The following is a 22,023-nucleotide window of genomic DNA, read 5'->3' on the forward strand; positions in this document are numbered from 1 at the left end:
AATAACATGCATTATAAAATCAGATTACTTTTTGATCTAACAAGTAAAGTAATGCATTACAAGTGTCATACATTATGTAATCACATGACTTTTTTCGATGTCAATGAAAATTACATTCTAATAATACAAATACATTTATTTACAGTAGAAAAAGTCAATGCATATTAAGTTTTTAAGTTTTAAATTTCAAAAACAATATTCACATTATAATTATGAATTGTATCTGAAATATAGCCATTGCATGCATGACGTCCACTACAGTGGACATGTGATTAATCAGAGTTTTCTCTCAATCTAAAATCAAAACTTGGAAAATTTTACTGTGATATGACTCATTAGATATTGCTTTATGCTGCAATATTTTTTTTACCTACAAGAGTCTCCTAGGATAGAAGGAATGGGTGGATATTCTGGAGCAACTTGGCATGTCTGACTGACCCTTGGCCATCTTGGTTTGGAGGGGGAAAAAATCGAAACACAAAGGCTTGCCACTTGATTGCAATTTATAGGATGATGCACCAGGGTCCAATGAAGAGATTGATGTGCAACTTTGCCATAAAAACCCGTGCAAATTCAAGAAAATGCTTTTTTAATAGCTGTCCACTGTAGTGACCACTATGCGTGAAAGGGTTAAATGAATAGAGAATGTTTATAGTATACGTGCTAAGCAAGGTAGCTATTAGCTGCATATAAAATGCTAAATATAACATATTTCAACATCTTTTTTTGACTTAAAACCATTTTAATACGCGACCGGATACAAATCAATGGTGTTTTAAAGTGAGCTTTTATACATTGAGTTAGTTTATACATGTCCAGAGAGTCCAGACCAGGGTGCAAGTTCTGCATATATAAATCTGTTTTTTGGTCTGGTGCAGAGGCATTCCTAATTTTCTCCCACATGGGCTGCAGCTCCCAAAACTAAAACTAAATCAAAATAAAATTTTCCTCTGTGAAATGAGCCTGTGACAGGTTTTGACTCCACCCCTCAAAGAATCGGAATTGAGAATCGAAAAGAACCCAAATCGAAATGAAGAATCGGAATCGGAATCAGAATCGTTCAAATCAAAACGATGCCCATCCCTAGTCATAAGGTGAACATCCTTGCTTCAGAAAGTAAAAGTCCAACCATGTATTGATCAAATATATTGTAATAACTAGCAGTTATTCAGTAAAACGTGTGGACTAACCGGAGCTAAGCTATGCTAATGCACTTTTAATAGGCTAATTGCTATCGCGACATACGAGCACTCATGTCCCATACACAGCACGACCAGGACACTCTGCGAGTGGCGTAGAACAAACCAGCAGGGGGCAGTACTGCTTTCTTTCTCATTTTTATTCCAAACACAGAATAAGAACAACACAGGCAAGGCCCCATCGCCAAGTCACTCCCTTACACATCCAAGAACACCCTAACTAACTTGAACATAAACACGCATAACTTTACTAACACAAATACCCAACCATCTTGCTTTAATAACGCATAAATCAACTCCCAACGCACAATATCCCATAATGCACCCAGCTGCTAGAGCTGACTGCTGGGTCATTACAATATGATAGGATGCATACCTTCTGTAGCCGGAGAGTTTGGTCATAATAGCACAGACCTACCACCATGGAAGTACTTTGCTTTTCAGATTCAACATTTGCAGTTCCTGTTCTGGTTACACGAACCATGAATTTCAGTGATGGTTCAATGACCTGCCAAAACCGCATCAGATGGTCATTGTTACATGTGCATCATGGTAGCACACCAGTGGGATAAATATTAAAGTGACTCTGAGAAACAAAGAGGTTAAAAGTAAAATTAAAGAATTCATAAAGAACAAATGTCAAGAAGTATGGAACAGTGATAACAACAAGTAAGAAATTGAAGAAGTGACAATAGAAAAGAAGATACAATTATATCTTGCATTCGAATAGGGCACACTAGACTAAATCATTTGTTGTTCAAAATAGGAAAACATAAAACGGGTAAATGTAATTATTGTGATCAGGCAGAAACAACTGAACATGTTTTAATAAAATGGATAAAATATGTAAAAGAAAGGTTAGAACTTATTAAGGAAGTAAGAAAATTGGGTGTTGTATTAATATGGAAAGCCTATTGAAAATGCATGCAGAACAAGATAAAATATATAGTGGTTTAAAAATAATATACAATTTTTAAATATATATCCTTTTTTCTTGACTATATTGTTTATTTAAGTTGTTAATTTCTAAACGCTTATTAGTGCTTCACACTCCAGTCTAGTTGGTGGCGGTAATGCACCGAAAGTTGGTTTGCCAACCGCCATAAAAACTCCACTAGAAGAAGAAGAAGAATGCGTTCGCTACTTTCCCATTGAAAATAGTTGGCAAAACTGTTTCCCTCATTGAGAGTTTCAGCGTCGAGTCTTCTGAGGTGAGGAGAGCAGTTCACGGTATTTATCATATTTACACAACCATCACACACACTTTATACAGTTTGATTAAGGGACAGGCTCATTTCTGTATTGTTTTCATCGATCACAGCGATACTTGTGCGTCTTTTCTGGCGTCTTCCTTCTGAAATAAACATTTAGTGCAGCAGCAGCGAGCATGAGGAGAATATGTTGAGTTCATTCAGACCTGAGCGATGTTGTGTTCGTTTGTGTGATTGTCTCGATGTTTGGAGTGAGAACTGTTACTGAATGTCAAGAGTTAAGGTTTGTGAGGGGAATCGATGGGAAACGATCTCAAGTGTTATACTGATAAGTTACTTTACGTTGAGCCTATAATGAGCAACGTCAGACATTTAAATCAACTCTTAAATGTTAATATTAATAAATGAATAGCGTTTTACTATTGGAACAATAGTGCTTTGTGATGCTCTTTATTTTTAAACGTTTTATGATCATTGTCAGTTTCAGCGCACATAAATGTAATATTTTAATGATTTAAGTACTTAGTGATTGTCATAAAATCTAACTAGATTTAGATTCAAATGTACATATTATGCTTCTGTAATTATTTATCTGTAGAGCAGTTTTACAGGCTTTTATCATGTATCCTGACTCAAATAATGTGTTTTTAACAGCAAACACTCAGAATAAAGTGAGATGATCTGCTGATGATCCTGAATGGCTTGTTGAATGAGTGTTGATAGTCTGAGGCTCATCAATATTAACAGATCTGCTGAAAACACTCTTTATTTCATGACAATAGTTCCTGTTTTCACCTCATTTATTAGATCTCCTGAAATTCATCATCAGTGAAGCTCCTCCCACTGCAATTCTCCAATAAATGCTGGAAAACAAGTGAAGACGAGCATCAGAGCATCAGGAAGAGCTGAAATCTGCAAAGACTGAGTTTATTAAAGAGGACAGAGAGAACATGAGTGATCCAGAACCCTGCAGAATGAAACACACTGAAGATCCTGAAGAACAAAGAGGTTGGTGTTTATTCTTCATTCATTCATGATGCTGAAGAACATTCATGTTAGAAACATTCAAGCACTTCATCACATTTAGATAAACAGTTCAACTATGACATGATACAGAATGTTCTGGGTTTTTCTTCAACAAATGGTCAGTAAAGGGAGGTTTGAGACACTTTTCATCAGATCAAGCTAAATACTATTTTATTGTTTTGTTTTACTTTTATATTATATCTGGTTCCCAATTTGCAACAATGTTACCATAATTTTAGTCACTTTCAATATAGATTACTAAATTTTTTTATTTTTTTTTAGGAATAATCAGTAAACACTAAATTACTGTTGAAGTTGTATTTGTCAAATATCAAGTTATTCATAATTATAGAGATTCTTCATCTTATAATAACCTTGGTAACAGGGTTGATGAATGTGATCGATGTAGGGGTGTGCGATATTGACAAAATTTGATCTCAATATTTTTGGGGATTTTGCCGATAACGATAATCAGATTGGTAAAATATTGCTCTCATGAAAAAAATATGTATGTAAACTAGGGCTGCATCTAAAGATTTTTGTTGTTGTCGATTAATCTATCGATTATTTGTTCGATTAGTCGACTAATCTAACGATTATTTTTGGGATTAGCTGATTTATCCAATGGCAAACTTTCCAATAAATGATAAGTACAACAATATATCAGTTGTATTTTGAAGAGGCTAGTGCATCTGTAAATTATTTTAACATGAAATTTATGAATGATGACAAAAAAAATTATTTCAGAAAGAGTATTTGTCATTTTATTATGTAATATGCAAACAGGAAGCATTTTAAACTTTTTTTAACTAATGGTACTATTTCATAAAATGTAAGATACAGTCACAGGCCTATTTAGGAAATGTTTACTGTAGTCTGTTATTAATTACCGTAGTGGGAGTCAGTGTTGGGAAAGTTCACTTTCTACATGAACTAGTTCAAAGTTCAGTTCACAAATTTTTAAAATGAACTAGTTCAGTTCATAGTTCATATACTCAATTTTGAACTAAGTTCACAGTTTCAAAAATGATTATTTATTTTTTTCCATGTTGCTGCAAGATATTATTTTTCAAAATGATTACCACAGCCCATATAGAACCACAGACAATTATTTTATCAGTTTTAACACTGAAGCTATGCGTCAGATTTTTCCCATCCTCACCGACCTTGTCATAAAACTCGTTTAAATGATCATACGACGCCTCTTTGCTGCTTTTTGTTTTGATTTGATTTGTGAGTCATTCATGAACGATCCATTCATTGTGTCTGTCACGTGGCAAAGAAACGAAAGACTTGAGGTAAAATAATTATTTATGTTCCCTGTATTTATGTACCATTTTGATGAACTAGATAGAACAAGAGAGTCAGTGGACACTGGTGGCTGGTGTTGCCAGATTGGGTGTTTTTTCCACTACATATTAAGGCCGGTTTACAGTGTGTTTTAGGTGGGTTTTTGCCTGGAAGGCCTTATGGAAATCTGGCATCCTACTGAACGAAGTTAAACTGAGAGAGCGTGGCGTTCACAGACACCAGAATGAACGAGTTCACCGTAACGTTCATCAGGCAGTAACGTTCAGTTCACGTTCGCCCAAAATATGAACGAGTTCATGAACTATCGTTCAATGAACGCGTTCAGGCACAACACTGGTGGGAGTATGATTTACTTTATTAAAGGGATACTTCAGGATTTAGCATTAAGCTTTGTATTAGTAGAAAACCTGTAGTATTTTCGAATTACCGTGCTTTCCACCCTCATATCCCCCTGAGACAAGAGATTTATGTATTTTTTGTCTGGAAAAAATCCTCCGATGACGCAAAAATCGTCATTTTGCGTCATCGGAGGATTTTCTGGCCAGAGGCTAAAGACTACAGCCAGTAGATGGCGTTTTTTCCGCATGTTTTCAGCCCGCCCATACAGGATGGGATCTCACTCACAGAATGTACACAGTGTCAGCCGTCTTTCTTTGGAAGCTAAGCTAGCAGGCTCTTGTTCTGTGGAGAAAGCTGAGTAAGTAGGGGTTACCCATAGACTGTAAAAAATAGGGGTTACCATCCTCTTTTTCCCAGACTTGTCCGGCCGGCGAGATCGTTCAAAATGTCCGGGTTTTGGCTTTTGCTTTCTGCGGTCGCCATTCATTGTTTACATGCACACCTTTTGTTTCAATCTAACTGAATTCATTCCGATTGGTGAATCTGAATGTAGTGTTTACATGAACGCTAAACAAGTGATCGGTTGATGTGCGTTTTACCATTGATAAGAAAAATCCCCGCTCCTCCGTGAGAGATGCGAGACCCGGCGCGTCTTAGTAATGACACCACCGGCCTCGCGCTGTTCTCCCGCGGCCGTCAGCCTCGTCCTGCTCGCCACAGTAAACATGATGAATGGCGACTTTAGAACGCAAAAGCCGAATCCCGGATATTTTGGGCTATCTCGAAATCCCTGGCAAACTCATCACGTAGGCTAGCCTTGTTGTTTTCAACTGCGCTGTCTTACCGGTAGGCGTGGCCTCCTAAGGCAGCGAAGCAAGTGCATTCTGGGAGTTGTTGTCTTTCATCCACATAAGCCAAAAATACATTTTCTGGCTTTTCTCAGTCTAGAAAGCTCCAAATTCAAAAATGTCTTCACATTTATTCTACTTAAATTTCTTCTTGCTTTGGCTCTCAACGAAGGCGGTCGCATTTTCCTACCCTCCTCTCCCTTATCTTCCCTGCTTTGCTCCTCTCGTCTCGTCTACTGTCTTGTACTTTGAGAGACTCTCTCCGCACTGCTCTACAAACTAAGAAATTATGGATTTGATCAACTGGTCTCTCAACGCAATTGACACCATCTTCTCGACGAGAAGCTTGGGTTCGGGGGAACCTGACTGCCCTGCCGGAACGTTCGCAGCTGGCTACACGATGGACGCATGGGAGAGGTGGCGGGTCGTGTGTCTGGCGGCTCTTTCCGTGGAGGACGTTGACGATATCTACCTATTCGGAACCATGATAACAGGTTTTCTGCTGTTTGGATTAGGCATTGCCCTGGTTTATCGAGGAATTAAGAAGACGGTGACAGCTGTCCAAAGCCCCACAAGGCTGCCCGTTATGATTGAAGCAGTGGGCAGAGCTGTTGGCACTCAGACTGTGACTATGAACCACAATATGGATAACATCATGGAGAAGCTCACAGCTTTGCAAAGGCAAATGGATCGTTTCGGAGACCCAAACGGACCAGGAGCTGTGTAAATTGGAATGCGGCTACTCGTCCCAAGACCAAACAACCACAATCTTATCTGCTTTTGGCCCCCCTCTATCAGCACTGGCCTTGGCCGAGGCCGCTGCTGCAACAACAACTCCCTCTGGAGAGAGCACTGCAAAGAGACGCTCTTGCGTTCCTTCCCCGACTCCACACTGACACCTGCTGATTGTTGACTCTGTCTGGGACCTGATCAAGGTTGTCTCCATGGCAACTGCTGTGTTTCGCTATGACATCCTGCGGACTGAGGCACCTAGATTGGGATGCCAGGCGTAGCGACTCTTCAGGCCCACACATACAGAAACTCTTTCATAGATACAGATATGCAATCACCCTCCCACCCCCCATCCCACGCCTTCGACGCTTTTTACCACCAGTTTGTCAGGCGGGTCTGTGACCAGCGCCGAAATGGCTGCAGGACCGGATGGCTGCTTGCCTGTGCTGGATTACCTCCAACCCCCTCTCCCCTCCCCCCTCCCCTGTTGCAAGTCTTGTGTGTTCATGTTGTGTACTGATTATGTGCAAATTGCTGAGGTGTTTTACTGTCCCCAAACTGTACTCCCTATTGGAGCATAGTCTGGGGGTTGCCTTTTTTTCTCCTCAACTCTCCTCATGTTATGCTGTATTCTTACTAACTTCAGGTCGGTCCTAAATTGCATTTCGTTGCCTTGTACCTGTACTTGTGTAATGACAATAAAGTTGAATCTAATCTAATCTAAAATGACCTATTTTAAATACACATTCATCTTCCCAGAGGTGTAATATCCCTTTAACCTGTCCGAAAATGCACTTGTGTTTATCTGCCAAAAAGTTCACATCCACTAGATTGCAGCCTAGGCTACTGTTAATGTAAATATAATGTTAGGCGTTTGTTTTTAAAGTCTACATTAGAGACCTGCGAGGGACGTATTTCTCCCTTAATAATTCCTAAAAAAACTGACATCTCACTTCATCGCAATCTCAAAAATCTCTGTTATTATCAATGAAACTGGCTGCTCAATGAATCTTACATAATATCTACACTTTGTTTGCTATAATCAGATGATTTGCCAGTATGCAGAACTCAGCACTGAACAAAAAGTCCATTTTGAGCGGCGAGGGGATTCTATCTTAAATGCATCTGATTGGCGTTCAAGAAATCAGCACATATGTCTGTGATTGGCTACATTGTTCAACGCTGCAAACATGTTATAAATAGATAAACTCTGGCATGTAAATCGTTTATATTTTGTTTTAGTTGTTCTTGTTGCTTTTGTGCAACAGATGAATGATCATTTATTCATTTTTAGATGTTCAATTTATAGATAATTCTATTTTGCGGGAGTCCCACGAATCGGAAAAAGTTTTTTTTCTTTTTTTTTCTGTGATGCAAAGATACATTTTAGCATAACAATTATTATTAGGCCTATTATTATTATTATTATTATTATTATTATTATCAATGTTGAAATCAGTTGTGGTGCTTAATATTTTTTGGGAAGCTGTGATAGTTTTTTAAAGGATTCTTTGAACAGAAAGTTCATATTCATATAGAATTTTTAAATAGACAGTTTTACTGTCAATTTTGATCAATATAATGCTTCCTTGCTGTATGAAAGTATTCATTTGTTTTGAAAAACTACTGACCCCAAACTTTTGAATGGAAGTTTGTTTCATTACTACATTTAGGCTACACTACATTTTTTTAATTTAGCCTACACTTTATTGACTTAGAAATTAAGAAAATGGTGCAATTTATGTTGTATGAATAAATATAATATTATGTGTCAATATGTGTAGGCTATGTCACGATATGTATCGTCAGGTTCTTATACCTCAAATTAAATCCCAGTGATGTCCACAGATCTTATGGTAACAAAATAAAAACGAAACTTAAGATTATTCCCTGTATCATAAAGAAAAAAAAAACCATTTATTTTGTGTTACATGATCCTAATGGTGTTGCCTACCGTACCTCTATGAACAGTGCTAATTCAGGTTAAGTAGCCTATACACTGTGACAAGAGCCAAAAATAAATCAATTAGAATAATAATGATGATGATGCAAAACAGAGAGAAAAGACTACCGTAATATAATAATTATTCATGGTTTGCTACAATTACATGATTTCTGGTGTGATCGCCTATATTGGGGATTTTGACCGTGATCCCATGCAATTAGCACAACATTAGAATTGCATCCCATGCAATTAGGCCTACTATACTATATTCCTATAACCATTTGCGTTCGTTTTTTTTACCGCTAATCCACGTAAATTATAACATTAATCATCTAGGTCAATCACAATCCCTCACGGAATGTTCCCACCTCTGGTGACACGCAGCGATCTGATATCTCATTGTTTGCGGTTACCATGGTGTCTCAGAACGTTGGAGTATCGGCGAGCCTATCAGGGATGAGTTCCCTAATGAATATTCATGAGTCTTCCCCTACCCTGCTAAAAAAAAATAGCCATCAGATCTATGTTTCCCCGCGGGAGTGCAGGTCTCTAGTCTACATGTGCATACACAACTTTTAAAAACTGGCAAATGCACTGAAAGCTTCGTTGACAGATTTAAGTTGAAGTTATAAATTAAAGTCCATTTTATTGTCACCGAATGGGGCATAGTTTGCATAGTAAACAAAGCACTTTTCTGTTCGGCCATAGTTTAAAGTATTCCCATACTTTGGATGATCGTGGTCTGTCATTTTCACCATGAGCGGGAGCAGAAGCTGCCAATACTCGATATTTAAACTAGGGGTGTCGCAATATACCGGTATTGACGATAATCGTGATATTCAAAGCATGAAATATCGACATCGTGTTAATTTAGAGCAAAACAATATACCGGTATTGGCGATATTGGCGTTTTCTAGACGCAGCGCTCGTCCGCGCCCGCGCAGCTAGAGTGAAACACTCTGTCCACACCCGAAAAAAGTAAGCTGAGCTCGCCAGTATTAACAACAGAGTTCTTCGGCTTCAAAGAAAACAGCACCTTAGAGGTGGTCGCACACCGGACGAGAAGCGCAGCGCCACGTCTTTAAAATTCGAACACATTCTGTATGAGTGTACACACACCGGACGAGAAGCCATACTGTCTATGCGAGAAGCACAGCGCGGTTCTATTCGGCGTCTGTCCGCGTCGCCCAGCAACGGCTCAGGACCTTGTTCAAAATCCTGCCGCGACACAGAGCGCAGAAAAAAGTGTTCAGATCACAGACTCAGCAACTATTGTATTTAATTGTACAGTATAATCATAACATAGTACAGACATTATCTCAATTCCATAATGTCCTTAAACAATGTTTAATAAACATAATGATATTGCTGGCCATAAACTGAGAAAGTGCGTGTCCGGTGTGCAATACCTGGAGTTGTCATAGACGCGACGCGGATATTATTTTACTAGTCATCATGGAATGGGAAACGTGACATTAACTGTTAACAGGGGGTTTCTGTGTTCATATATTTAATACAGGGTGATTATTAAAATTAAGAACCCCCGTTTTCTTTACTCATCTTATTTTTGTATTTGTATTTGCACCTGATTTTTTTATTCAAATCTGCTATCTGCATGACTTTATTGGCGCCAGTGCAACAACAGGTTTAAGAGCTTTTCAGTTCTTCAGGAAACCTTCAGACAGTGTTTGGCTTCAGTTTGAAACCAGATAAACTTCACATGCTTGTCTTCCTTCACAAAAATTTGCCATAGATTGAGTACCCCCCCCCACAGATTCTATAGATATCGCGATATATCGATATTGTGAATTCTTTTGGCCACAATAACCGTGGTGTGAAAAATCGAACATCGTGACAGCCCTAATTTAAACGTAAAAAATAAATGACACGTCGACGCATTTCATGTGTGTTGACGTATTTTCATAGTCCACGTAATCGATGACGTCGACGCGGCCCTAATGCAAACAAATGATTCTACTGTAAACAAAGTCTACGATTTAAAGACTAAAAGGTAAAATAGCCTTTATAATATAAAAGTCACTAGAACAGAGGAAACAGGCTTTCAGCAGCTTGAACATTTTTTGCCATTAACTGCGTTTCTTTGGATCTACATGCGTTTCAAGGTGTGTGATAAAAACACCAGCCTGTCCACAGAGCTGCACGGTGACATGTTACAAGTCAAGTCATCCTGATTTATATAGCGCTTTTAACAATGTAGATTGTTTCAAAGCAGCTTTACAGAGATAAACATATAATTTAAGGTAACAGAGATTGTTTTGGCTTTATAGCGGTTCTTTAATAAAGTTATTTTCCAGTTAAAGTTAGTTTTGATCGATTCGCTTCCGTCGCAACGATCATTTGTTATTAAACTAGGGGCCGCTAAGACGACACCATTCTCTCTACACAGACTTTAAACGCGAACCTGTGAGAAACGCTGATGGCGTTCACATGCACATTAAGAATTGGTTCTATAGTTATGTGCGTTTGAATATGTGTGCGCAGGGGCCCGTTCTTCGTACGTTGCAAAAGCAATACAAAGATACGATACAAAGCACGACTGGTTTCTGATTGCATAAAATAATAAAATAAACAAACAAGTTCATGGCGAATGAAGTGGTAATGAATGAAATGAAATTTTATATTTTTTTTCTTTTTTTAATGCCAGACCTGATGGAAAAGAGTGAGGAGAGTGAAGAACTGAGTGAAGTGAAGGAGGAGAGTGAAGAACTGAGAGAAGTGAAGGAGGAGAGTGAAGAACTGAGTGAAGTGAAGGAGGAGAGTGAAGAACTGAGTGAAGTGAAGGAGGAACATCATGTCCAACCTGGAGGAAAACCTTTGAATACATTTTTAAAGAAAAGAAGAGCCAAGAAAACTTTCACCTGCACTCAGTGTGGGAAGAGCTTCACAACCAAACAAAGTCTTGAGCGTCACATGAGGATCCACACTGGAGAGAAGCCGTTCACATGTGATCAGTGTGAAAAGAGATTCTTATGCAAAAGTAATCTTAAGAGTCACATGAGGATCCACACCGGAGTGAAGCCGTTCTCATGTGATCAATGCGGCAAAACATTTCTTAGGTCATCAGACCTGAAGACACACCTGACAGTTCATACGAAGGAGAAGCCGCATTCATGTTCTGTGTGTGGAAAGAGTTTTTCACTGCTGAAACATTTACATACACATGAGAAAATTCACACTGGTGTAAGAGAGTACATGTGCTTTGAGTGTGAGAAGACTTTCATAACAGCGAACTGTTTGAAACTGCACCAGAGAAATCACACTGGAGAAAAACCTTACAAGTGTTCACACTGTGACAAGAGATTCAATCAGTCAGGAGATATGAAATCACATGAGAGGATCCACACTGGAGAGAAACCTTACATGTGTTCACACTGTGACAAGAGATTCAGTCAGCCATCATCTCTGAAAACACATGAGAGGATCCACACTGGAGAAAAACCTTACAAGTGTTCACACTGTGACAAGAGATTCAGTCAGCCATCATCTCTGAAAACACATGAGAGGATCCACAGCAGAGAGAAGTCACATGTGTGATCAGTGTGGAAAGAGTTTATCTTTTAAAACTAACCTGAAGCTACACATGAAGATCCATGCAGTGGAGAAACCACATCACCTCAGTCTGAGATCACAGTAGCTCATCTTTATGTGCTGAGAAACATGTTTTTTCTAAGTTAGTTTCCCAACAGCCACGATGAGCAACAGGACATTTTCACATTAACACGAATGTTCGGCACCAAATTCACATGAGATTTGTTTGTTCGGACCAATGCAAAAAAAGTCAGTAAATGCAGTGTCAATCTCTGACAGTAGGTGGCGCTCATGGAAAAACGGAAAAACAACAGCGCTGCGCAACTTTCTGGCCATTTCTCAATATGCGTTCTTGTCTGTACTTGTGTTCTTGTGGACTTGTGAAACGTCATCAGTCGCTGCCCAAGTACTGTCCAAATACACAAGTTTGCATTTTGGCAAGAATGGTTAAAAATCCCGGAAGTGTTCTTGACATGCCCATTTTACCGAGGATGCAGCAGTTTGTAACTTGTGTGAACTTGACGGAAGAAATATCCCAGCATTCATTTCGGCATTTGAGAAAAGAGAGGCAGATCAAAGTCGTTTTTCATCACTAAATTCACTTCTGAGAACATTTGATGCGAGAAATCACCTGTGTAGATTTCAAATATTGCCATTTTCATGAAAATTTATGGCGAATCGAAAATGTGCTCAAACGTTTTTGGAAGTGAGAATCTCCATAAGCGTTGCTTTATTGTTATGAATATACATTACATTGTAGTGTACAGTAGAGTAATCCCTTGAGCTGAGGGTAGGCTTGGACGATAAAGCCTGGCTGTTAGCGTCAATAATTCTCGTTATGTTTGAGTACTGCAGACGGTGTCTGTGCGGGGGTATTATTGCGCAATACCAGCAAGAACACATCGTCTCAAACTGTCAGCAGCGTTCTGTGTGCTCGTCACCTTGTGAGTTCATTCTTCCAAGAACAACTAGCAAGAGCGTTCTCCCCAAGTCAAGTCATCTTCATTTATATAGCGCTTTTAACAATGGAGATTGTTTCAAAGCTGCTTTACAGAGATAAGTGTATAATTTAAGGCAACAGATTATTTTGGCTCTACAGCAGCCCTTTAACAAAGTCACTTTCCAGCCAGAGCCAGTTTTGATCGATTCGCTTCCGTCGCAGCGATCATTTGTTATTAAATTAGGGGCCGCTAAGAAGACACCATACCCTCTACACAGACTTTAAACGCGAACCTGTGATAAACGCTGATGGCGTTCACATGCGCATTTAGAATTGGTTCTATAGTTATGTGCGTTTTAGTATATACAGGTTTGGAATTCCCTACAGACCAAGCCTATACAAAGTATTGGTCTTCCCTTTATTTTTTCATTTATTTTATTTTGTCGCTTTGGGGTAGGAACGCAAAACGAATTTTCGCAACAACGCCTTATCTGTAGAGTGGTAAAGGGGTCCTCCATAGGGAGAGACTAGTTGGCACTTCAGCACTGCGTTGAACACAAGTCCGTTCTTTGCATTCTTGGTTTTGAGAAACAATGTCGGTCTCTGACTCCCGCTTGTCATACTTGCTACAGACTGCAATTTTTGGCATTTCTATAAGATTATAAATCAGACTGTACGATATGTATCTAACAAACTTGGTATGACATTTTGGACGTAATATGGACGTGTTATATTACAAATGTATTAAATGTTTAATTTAGGTTGCAACAGTAAAAGTTGAGTACATTGAAGTTAGCATTTTAAGGTTAGGATAATAATAACAACAGTTTCTGCCAGTCCTGTTTTTCTCTATTGTAAGTCACCTTTTGTCTTTAATGGCTCAAGCCCCAGCCCTAGACGATGAATAGTTAGGTTGATTGGATTAGCTGTAGGGGAGACTTTCACCTTTTGTCTTTAAATGGGGGGTGAAATGCTCATTTTCACTCAATCTTCTGTTAATCTTGAGTACCTATAGAGTAGTATTGCATCCTTCATATCTCCGAAAAAACTCGGTACAGCCTATCTGTCTTTTATAAATATAATAAAACTAAAGACTTTGTGGAGATATGAAGGATGCAATACTACTCTATAGGTACTCAAGATTAACAGGAGATTGAGTGAAAATGAGTGTTTCAACCCCCCCTTTAAATGTTAATATTAATAAATGAGTAGCGTTTTACTATTGGAACAATAGTGCTTTGTGATGCTCTTAATTTTTAAACATTTTATGATCATTGTCAGTTTCAGCGCACATAAATGTAATATTTTAATGATTTAAGTACTTAGTGATTGTCATAAAATCTAACTATATTTAGATTCAAATGTACATATTATGCTTCTGTAATTATTTTTCTGTATTTTTCTTACAGGCTTTTATCATGTATCCTGACTCAAATAATGTGTTTCTAACGGCAAACACTCAGAATAAAGTGAGATGATCTGCTTATGGTCCTGAATGGCTTGTTGAATGAGTGTTGATAGTCTGAGGCTCATCAATATTAACAGATCTGCTGAAAACACTCTTTATTTCATGACAATTGTTCCTGTTTTCACCTCATTTATTAGATCTCCTGAAACTCGTCATCAGTGAAGCTCCTCCCACTGCAATTCTCCAATAAATGCTGGAAAACAAGTGAAGACGAGCATCAGAGCATCAGGAAGAGCTGAAATCTGCAAAGACTGAGTTTATTAAAGAGGACAGTGAGAACATGAGTGATCCAGAACCCTGCAGAATGAAACACACTGAAGATCCTGAAGAACAAAGAGGTTGGTGTTTATTCTTCATTCATTCATGATGCTGAAGAACATTCATGTTAGAAGTTGATGAAAATAACTGTCATTAGTGATTGATGTTTTGATTGTCAACATCAGATCAAGCTAAATACTATTTTAACTGTTTTATTTTACATGCATTTTATATCTGGTTCCCAATTTGCAACAATGTTACCATAATTTTAGTCATTTTCAATTTAGTTTACTAAATTGTTATTTTTTTTAGGAATAATCAGTAAACACTAAGTTACTGTTGAAGTTGTATTTGTCAAATATCATACAAGTTATTCATAATTATAGAGATTCTTCTTATAATAACCTTGATAACAGGGTTGATGAATGTGATCGATGTAGGGGTGTGCGATATTGACAAAAAAATGTTATCTCAACATTTTTGGGGATTTTGCCGATAACGATAATCAGATTTGTAAAATATTGCACTCAGGAAAAAAATATGTATGTAAACTAGGGCTGCATCTAACGATTATTTTTGTTGTCGATTAATCTATCGATTATTTCTTCGATTAGTCGACTAATCTAACGATTATTTTTCCGATTAATCTAATGATTATTTTTGGGATTAGCTGATTTATCCATTGGTAAACTTTCCAATAAATAATAAGTACAACAATATATCAGCTGTATTTTAGTAGCATCTGTATATTATTTTAACATTAAATCTATGAATGATGACAACAAATTTATTTCGGAAAGGGTATTTGTCATTTTATTATGAAATATGTGAACAGGAAGCATTTTAAACTTTATTTTTAACTAATGGTACTATTTCATAAAATGTAAGATACAGTCACAGGCCTATTTAGGAAATGTGTTTACTATAGTCTGTTATTAATTACCGTAGTGGGAGTATGATTTACTTACCGTATTTTCCGGACTATAAGTCACACTTTTTTTCATAGTTTGGCTGGTCCTGCGACTTATAGTCAGGTGCAACTTATATATCAAAATTAATTCATACAATAAAGCACTAAGCTTAATTTAGGGTGTAGATGACATTAGAGGTCGACTGATTTGTTTTTTAGGCCGATGCCGATCTTTTGAAAGGCCGATGGCCGATTAATGCTGCCGATTTATTTTGGCCGATTAATGCTGCCGATTGATTTTGGCCGATTATGTGCTTGTTTTTAACCTCTATTTGGATGATAAAATGTAGCACAAATAATTACTTAAGATAGACAAGATTTCTCAACAAAAACATTTATTGAACACTTGACCAAATCTGTACAAAAGACCTTGAGATATGTTTGGTAATTGTACCTGAATGAATTGAAAATTAATTTGCTACATTTCAGATTAATATTAGGGCTGTCAATCGATTAAAATTTTTAATCGATTAATCGCATGATTGTCGTGAGTTAACTCCTGATTAATCGCATTTAATCACATTTTTTTATTTGTTCTAAATATACCTTAAATGAATACTTTTCAAGTTTGTAATACTCTAATCAACGTGGGCATGGATAAATATATATGCTTTATGCAAATATATGTTTATTATTGAAACCATAGTCAATATAGAGCATGAAGACGAGACATGTTTCAAAGGTCATAGATGTTTTTTCAAAGAACTTGTTCATGTCTATTAGACACATGTAGAAAGAACAAAGAAATACCATGTTCCCATTACTTCTCTTTCTTTGCACTGAGCAATTTACTAACAAAAAAATGTTTAGATTTTTGCATGACCGGGCAGATCTTCTGAAAATGCAAAATGTACATTAAGCATTTATTATTACATTGTAGTCTCTCTCTCTGTGCCCATTTTGATGAAGCTAAATTCTCAATAAAACTGTTTTTATTGGTATATTTGACTGTTTCTGTTGTCACACAACGGAATGAATTTGAAATGGTGACTGAAACGCGACCCAATAAACATAACCAGCTCTCCCTTCCAAGACGTTAAACTGCACAAAAATTCTGATAATCGAGCCGTCGTCTGGTGAAATCAAATACACATAAGCTAAAGACAATATCCGTGTATATTTGTAAAATTAGAGAAGCAACATAATATCTGTTTAACTGAATTAAAGCGTTGAGAGAGAGAGAGAGAGAGAGAGAGAGAGAGAGAGAGAGAGAGAGAGAGAGAGAGAGAGAGAGAGAGAGAGAGAGAGAGAGAGAGAGAGAGAGAGAGAGAGAGAGAGAGAGAGAGAGAGAGAGAGATCCCGCGTATCTAACAGAAGTTCTGCATTACTTTGCATGCAAGTTTTATTTATTTGTATACCATGCATTATACGTGTAAATCAGTGATGCGCGGGTTGATCTGAAATGAGCGGGTTCCTGTGGTCACCCGCGGTTACGAGTCATCCAAAAATATTTTTAATGATATTCGGGTCGCTGTCGGTCGGGTCGTTTGAAATAAAGATGCCAATTAAACCTTTGTAATTTATATAGTTCTAGACACAATTTTCTATGAATACGTTTTTAATTTAATTTACACTTTATTGGCTGAATAACTGGCGCGAAGATGACGCACGAGCTCAGTCTGCAGGTAGAGATGGAGGCGGCAAGAGAAAAGGTGAAGACTGGGGAGTGGAATCTCCGCAAATACACAAATAGAAAGAGCAAAGTGTGGGAGACATTTGCCGAAATAATGAAAGATGATGACCAAAGTGCTGGCTTTGTCATGTGTACGTAGGCTACTTCTTGCGATGCTATTTACACATTTGATAACCACAAAACTGGCACGACCAACCAGGCACGGCGCCAGGATTCCAGTTTTGGATAAGCCAGACCAATTGTGGCTGGGCCTTAAATTAAAAACGTTAAATAAAAAAAACTTAAAAAAAAACATTATCCAATCACTGCTTAACCTAATAAAAAAATATTGACTAATATAGCCTCCTAGCAACGGCGCTGTTTTCATTAAAACATGATTTTGACGACTTCATTAAGTTTTGTTTTATAGAAAACTCTTTTTAAAAGATTTTCGTTTTATATAAATTGTATCTTAATTTTGATCAATGTTTTATCAATCAATTGCCCGTATTTATTAAATAAGAAGCAAATATATAGCAGACAAAATAAGGCGCCGGTACGATCACTGCATGTGAACTGGAGGGTGCCGAAACTCAGCTTGTGCCTCACAGATTTGATAAATATAGGCTATATATTACAGAAAGCTTGAAATGTTTACTTTTAAACGAAAATATTCAAACCAAAATAAATAGGCTATACTCTCTGATTATGTAGGCTAATCCATATGAAATGTGCATTTCTCTCTGGCGTTCATGGCGAGTCCGCGATCACCGCATTGTCAACTTCATCTTTACAGCGACACAGAAAACACCAGTTTATAACTAAACAATTAAATGTCTCCTTGCTAATTTAGACACATTCATAATCATTACTTTAACCGGTTCTTTGTGGCAAGCTTTATGCGTGCGGTCATTACGCTTATTCCTGTAGAAGGCTAGCCTATTTAAGTAATTAATTTAATATAAAGGGGCGATTTGTCCACGAATGGCTTAAATGAACAACTAGTCGACTAGAAAAAAAAATTAGTCGGAGGCAGACCTTATTCCACATATTTTCACACCAGCAGGCCATCTGGGTTGGGCGAGCGACCGTGAGCGGAGCGGAATATTCAGAAATGCGCTCTCCGCTCACGAGCTCTGATCGGAACAAACCCGAACCTCACTAGTGTCTGCTGAACTTGCGCAGAAACATCAAAATAGACATAGCCAGCTTTTTAAAATGGTTTTTAAATCTAAACATTTAGACTATTTTGGTACAAATTATTAGCTTATATTGATGATTTTTTATAATTCTTGACAAAATTAGAATATTAAGTTATATTAAGACGCTACGATGAGCATTATAGCTACTTAAAAAAAAAAATGCGGGTCAGGAAGCGGGTCGGGTACAATATTTTCCTTTTCGTTTTTTGCGGTCCGAGTTGCGGGCGGGTTAGTTGAAAACGTCGGTCGGGTGCGGTTTGTTTATACATTGACCCACGCATCACTGGTGTAAATGACCGTGACGCCCGTACCGTTTTGGTTCAATACGAATACACGTACCGTTCCACCCCTAGTCTACAGTGAAATACAGTCACACGTTACACTGTTTGGCCAGCATTTTAACCGAGTTTAATCCACCTACTAGCTAATGGAATGTTAAAGTTAGCTGCTGACTTCGCTATCAATATCCAAAGTAGCCGAACGTCATGTCGCCTATTCATGTTTTTTCTCTAAGTTGGCAGTAACATATCAAAAGTTTTTAATTAAATATAAAGGAGTTTTCTCCAAAGAACTTAGCTCCTTCCTTAGGTACCAGTGATGCGCGGGTCAATGTATAAACAACCCGCACCCGACCGACGTTTTCAACTAACCTGCCCGCAACTCGGACCGTAAAAAAAAAGAAGAAAATATGTACCCGACCCGCTTCCTGACCCGCATTTTTTTAAAAGTAGTAAATGCACAGCAAGAAGTACACATGACAAAGCCAGTACTTTGGTCATCATCTTTCATTATTTCGGCAAATGTCTCCCACACTTTGTGTGTATTTGCGGAGCTTCCACTCCCCAGTCTTCACCTTTTTTCTTGCCGCCTCCATCTCTACCTGCAGCAGACTGAGTTCGTGCGTCATCTTCGCGACAGATATTCAGCCAATAAAGTGTAGGTATGTATTTCATAGAAAATTGTGAGCGGAGTGGAGAGGGAGCGAGCGGGGAGCCCGAGCGGGCAGATCTTGGACAGAGCGCAGAGCGGCATTTTTAAAAGGACGGAGCGTCGCCCTATTTCCCCCTCCAATTTCGCTCCGCGCACACCACGATTCTGAAGCATGCTCAGTCTAGCCTGACTCAGTTTTACTGTTGATGACTGCAAGATGGATTCTATTTTCAGTCAAAACTCGGCTCAATAACGGAGTTCAAAAAGTAGCCTACTTCAAAAAGGAAAATAAGAAGTCATACAGGTGTACTATAATATAAAACTAACTAATGTGGTAGAAGAAATAGGAGAAATCGTTTCAGTCAGTAAAGATTCATTTTGGAATCTAAAAAGACACATCTCTCGAAAACATGCAGTGTGCTATATGTGAACACGCTGGGAAGAAAGCAAAAGGTTAGCAAATTGAGTACGGTAACATGTAACAACGTGTAAATTAAATATAGCATAATATTCAAACAATTGATACAAGCCCATTTTTAAATTGTAATCCTGCGCGCTGCGCAAAAATTCAGTTATATGAATGTTGGCCTAATAGTTAATTTAGTCTACTTTTAAAACGTTTACGTATATTTTTTTATATATTTTTTGTTTATATAAATTTTATTTATATCATTAGGCCCATTTATTCGTTTTATTTTACAGCAGCTTGTGTGTAGGCCTACAATGGATATAGGATAAGCCCATTTAAATTTTAATCGTGCGCGTTGCGCAAAAGTTCACTTATCAAAATTCTGGCCCAATAGTAAATTTACTTTTAAAATTTTTATGTAAGCTATATTTTGTTTATATAATTGTTATTTATATTATGAGGCCCATTTATTTGTTTAATTTTACAGGACTTTGTAGGCTATTCCTTCTTACATAGGCCTAATTTGTAATTTGAAATAAAACATTTCTATTTGAAAAATGTTGTTGTTGCTCATTAGTTCTTTAGGAGGTAAGGCTGTGGTCTAAGCTAAAAGTGATATACATGTAGATTTTTTTTCCTTTTTTGGAGCGAGCGGGGTCGATTTGAGTGGAGCGCGGAGCAAACTGCGTTGAGCGCTGAGCGATAATGAGCGGAGCGGCCTGATGTAGCTTTGAGCGGGGGAGCAGAGGGGTGAACAGTTCCGTGAGTGATGAGCGGAGATTCTCACCGCTCCACTCCGCTCATATGCTCTCTAGTACTATATAAATTACAAAGGTTTAATTGGCATCTTTATTTCAAACGACCCGACCGACCGCAACCCGAATATAATTAAAAATATTTTTGGATGACTCGTAACCGCGGGTGACCGCAGGCACCCGCTCATTTCGGATCAACCCGCGCATCACTGATAACTATATGGATCCCCCCCCTTGTCCGTTCCATTTGGGAGAGACCCAGAGGTGAACTGTCTGGGTCCCCTCCCCTTTCCCCTTCTCAAACAAACAGCTTTGTGCACTGCATCTTCTCAGCAAGCAGGGGTGCAAATTTGTCAATTCCCCACACAGTGAAATGATAGATAATAGAAAACCGCTTCGCGGCGCAGATTTTTATAATTTTTTTTGCTCGTGCTGGCGGCGCCACCCCCCCAAAAATGCCACCCCGGGCAATTGCCCGGTTCGCCCGTGCCAAAAACCGCTACTGATCTGGCTTGAGAGCATGTTACAAGTCAAGTCATCCTCATTTATAGCACTTTTAACAATGTAGATTGTTTCAAAGCAGCTTTACAGAGATAAACGAATAATTTAAGCTAACAGAGATTTGTTTTGGCTTTATAGCGGTTCTTTAATAAAGTTATTTTCCAGCTAAAGTTAGTTTTGATTGATTCGCTTCCGTCACAACGATCATTTGTTATTAAATTAGGGGCCGCTAAGACGACACCATTTTCTCTACACAGACTTTAAACGCGAACCTGTGAGAAACGCTGATGGCGTTCACATACGCATTAAGAATTGGTTCTATAGTTATGTGCGTTTGAATGTATGTGTGCAGATTTGTAATTCCCTACAGACCAAGCCTAAATAAAGTACTGGGCCCGTATTCATAAAGAATCTTAATGCAAAGAGTAGCTCCTAGTGACAAAATTCTTAGAAAATTCTTAGAAATGTGGCCGTTTACTCTTAAAATTAAAGAAAAAATCCTAGTAAAGAAAAAAGTAATTCAGAAAGCATCTTAACCCTTAAAAGAGGTCTTAAGGTCAAAATTGTTAGGAGCAAGGACGAGGACTTTTAAGAGGCTTAAGAGTTTCTTTAGCAGAGGAGAAAATGGCAGAAAGACGAAGAGGGAGAAGAAATGTGTTGCAGACAATGGATGACAGTGAGTTAATAAGACGCTATAGATTAGATCGTGCAGGGATCATGTTTGTGACTGATCTTTTTAGAGACGCGCTAATATCTTCAACACATTGCAGAAATGTCATAGCGCCAGAAATGAAAGTAATCACTACATAATATTTGGC

The 22,023-nt window shown here is 38.1% G+C and overlaps 1 protein-coding gene across 6 annotated transcripts in view; it reads left to right on the forward strand.

The window, feature by feature from the left end:
* Window positions 1-807: 807 nt before the first annotated feature.
* LOC309492401 (uncharacterized protein) overlaps window positions 808-22,023 on the forward strand; it is a 31,352-nt gene continuing 10,136 nt past the window's right edge. For 4 of the 6 annotated variants that reach the window (XM_082161351.1, XM_082161353.1, XM_082161354.1 and 1 more), the window contains exons 1-2: window positions 14,431-14,569; window positions 14,706-14,906. In XM_082161351.1, the coding sequence (XP_082017477.1) occupies window positions 14,849-14,906 (58 nt within the window). In that variant the 5' untranslated portion in view covers window positions 14,431-14,569; window positions 14,706-14,848. Of the gene's footprint in view, window positions 2,430-2,456; window positions 3,419-14,430; window positions 14,570-14,705; window positions 14,907-22,023 lie in introns of those variants that run through there. The other 2 variants (XM_082161356.1, XM_082161355.1) reach the window with 2 other exon arrangements.

The sequence above is a fragment of the Leuciscus leuciscus genome (assembly GCF_965113295.1).
Source record: "Leuciscus leuciscus genome assembly, chromosome: 1".
In the NCBI taxonomy this organism is placed as follows: Eukaryota; Metazoa; Chordata; class Actinopteri; order Cypriniformes; family Leuciscidae; genus Leuciscus; species Leuciscus leuciscus.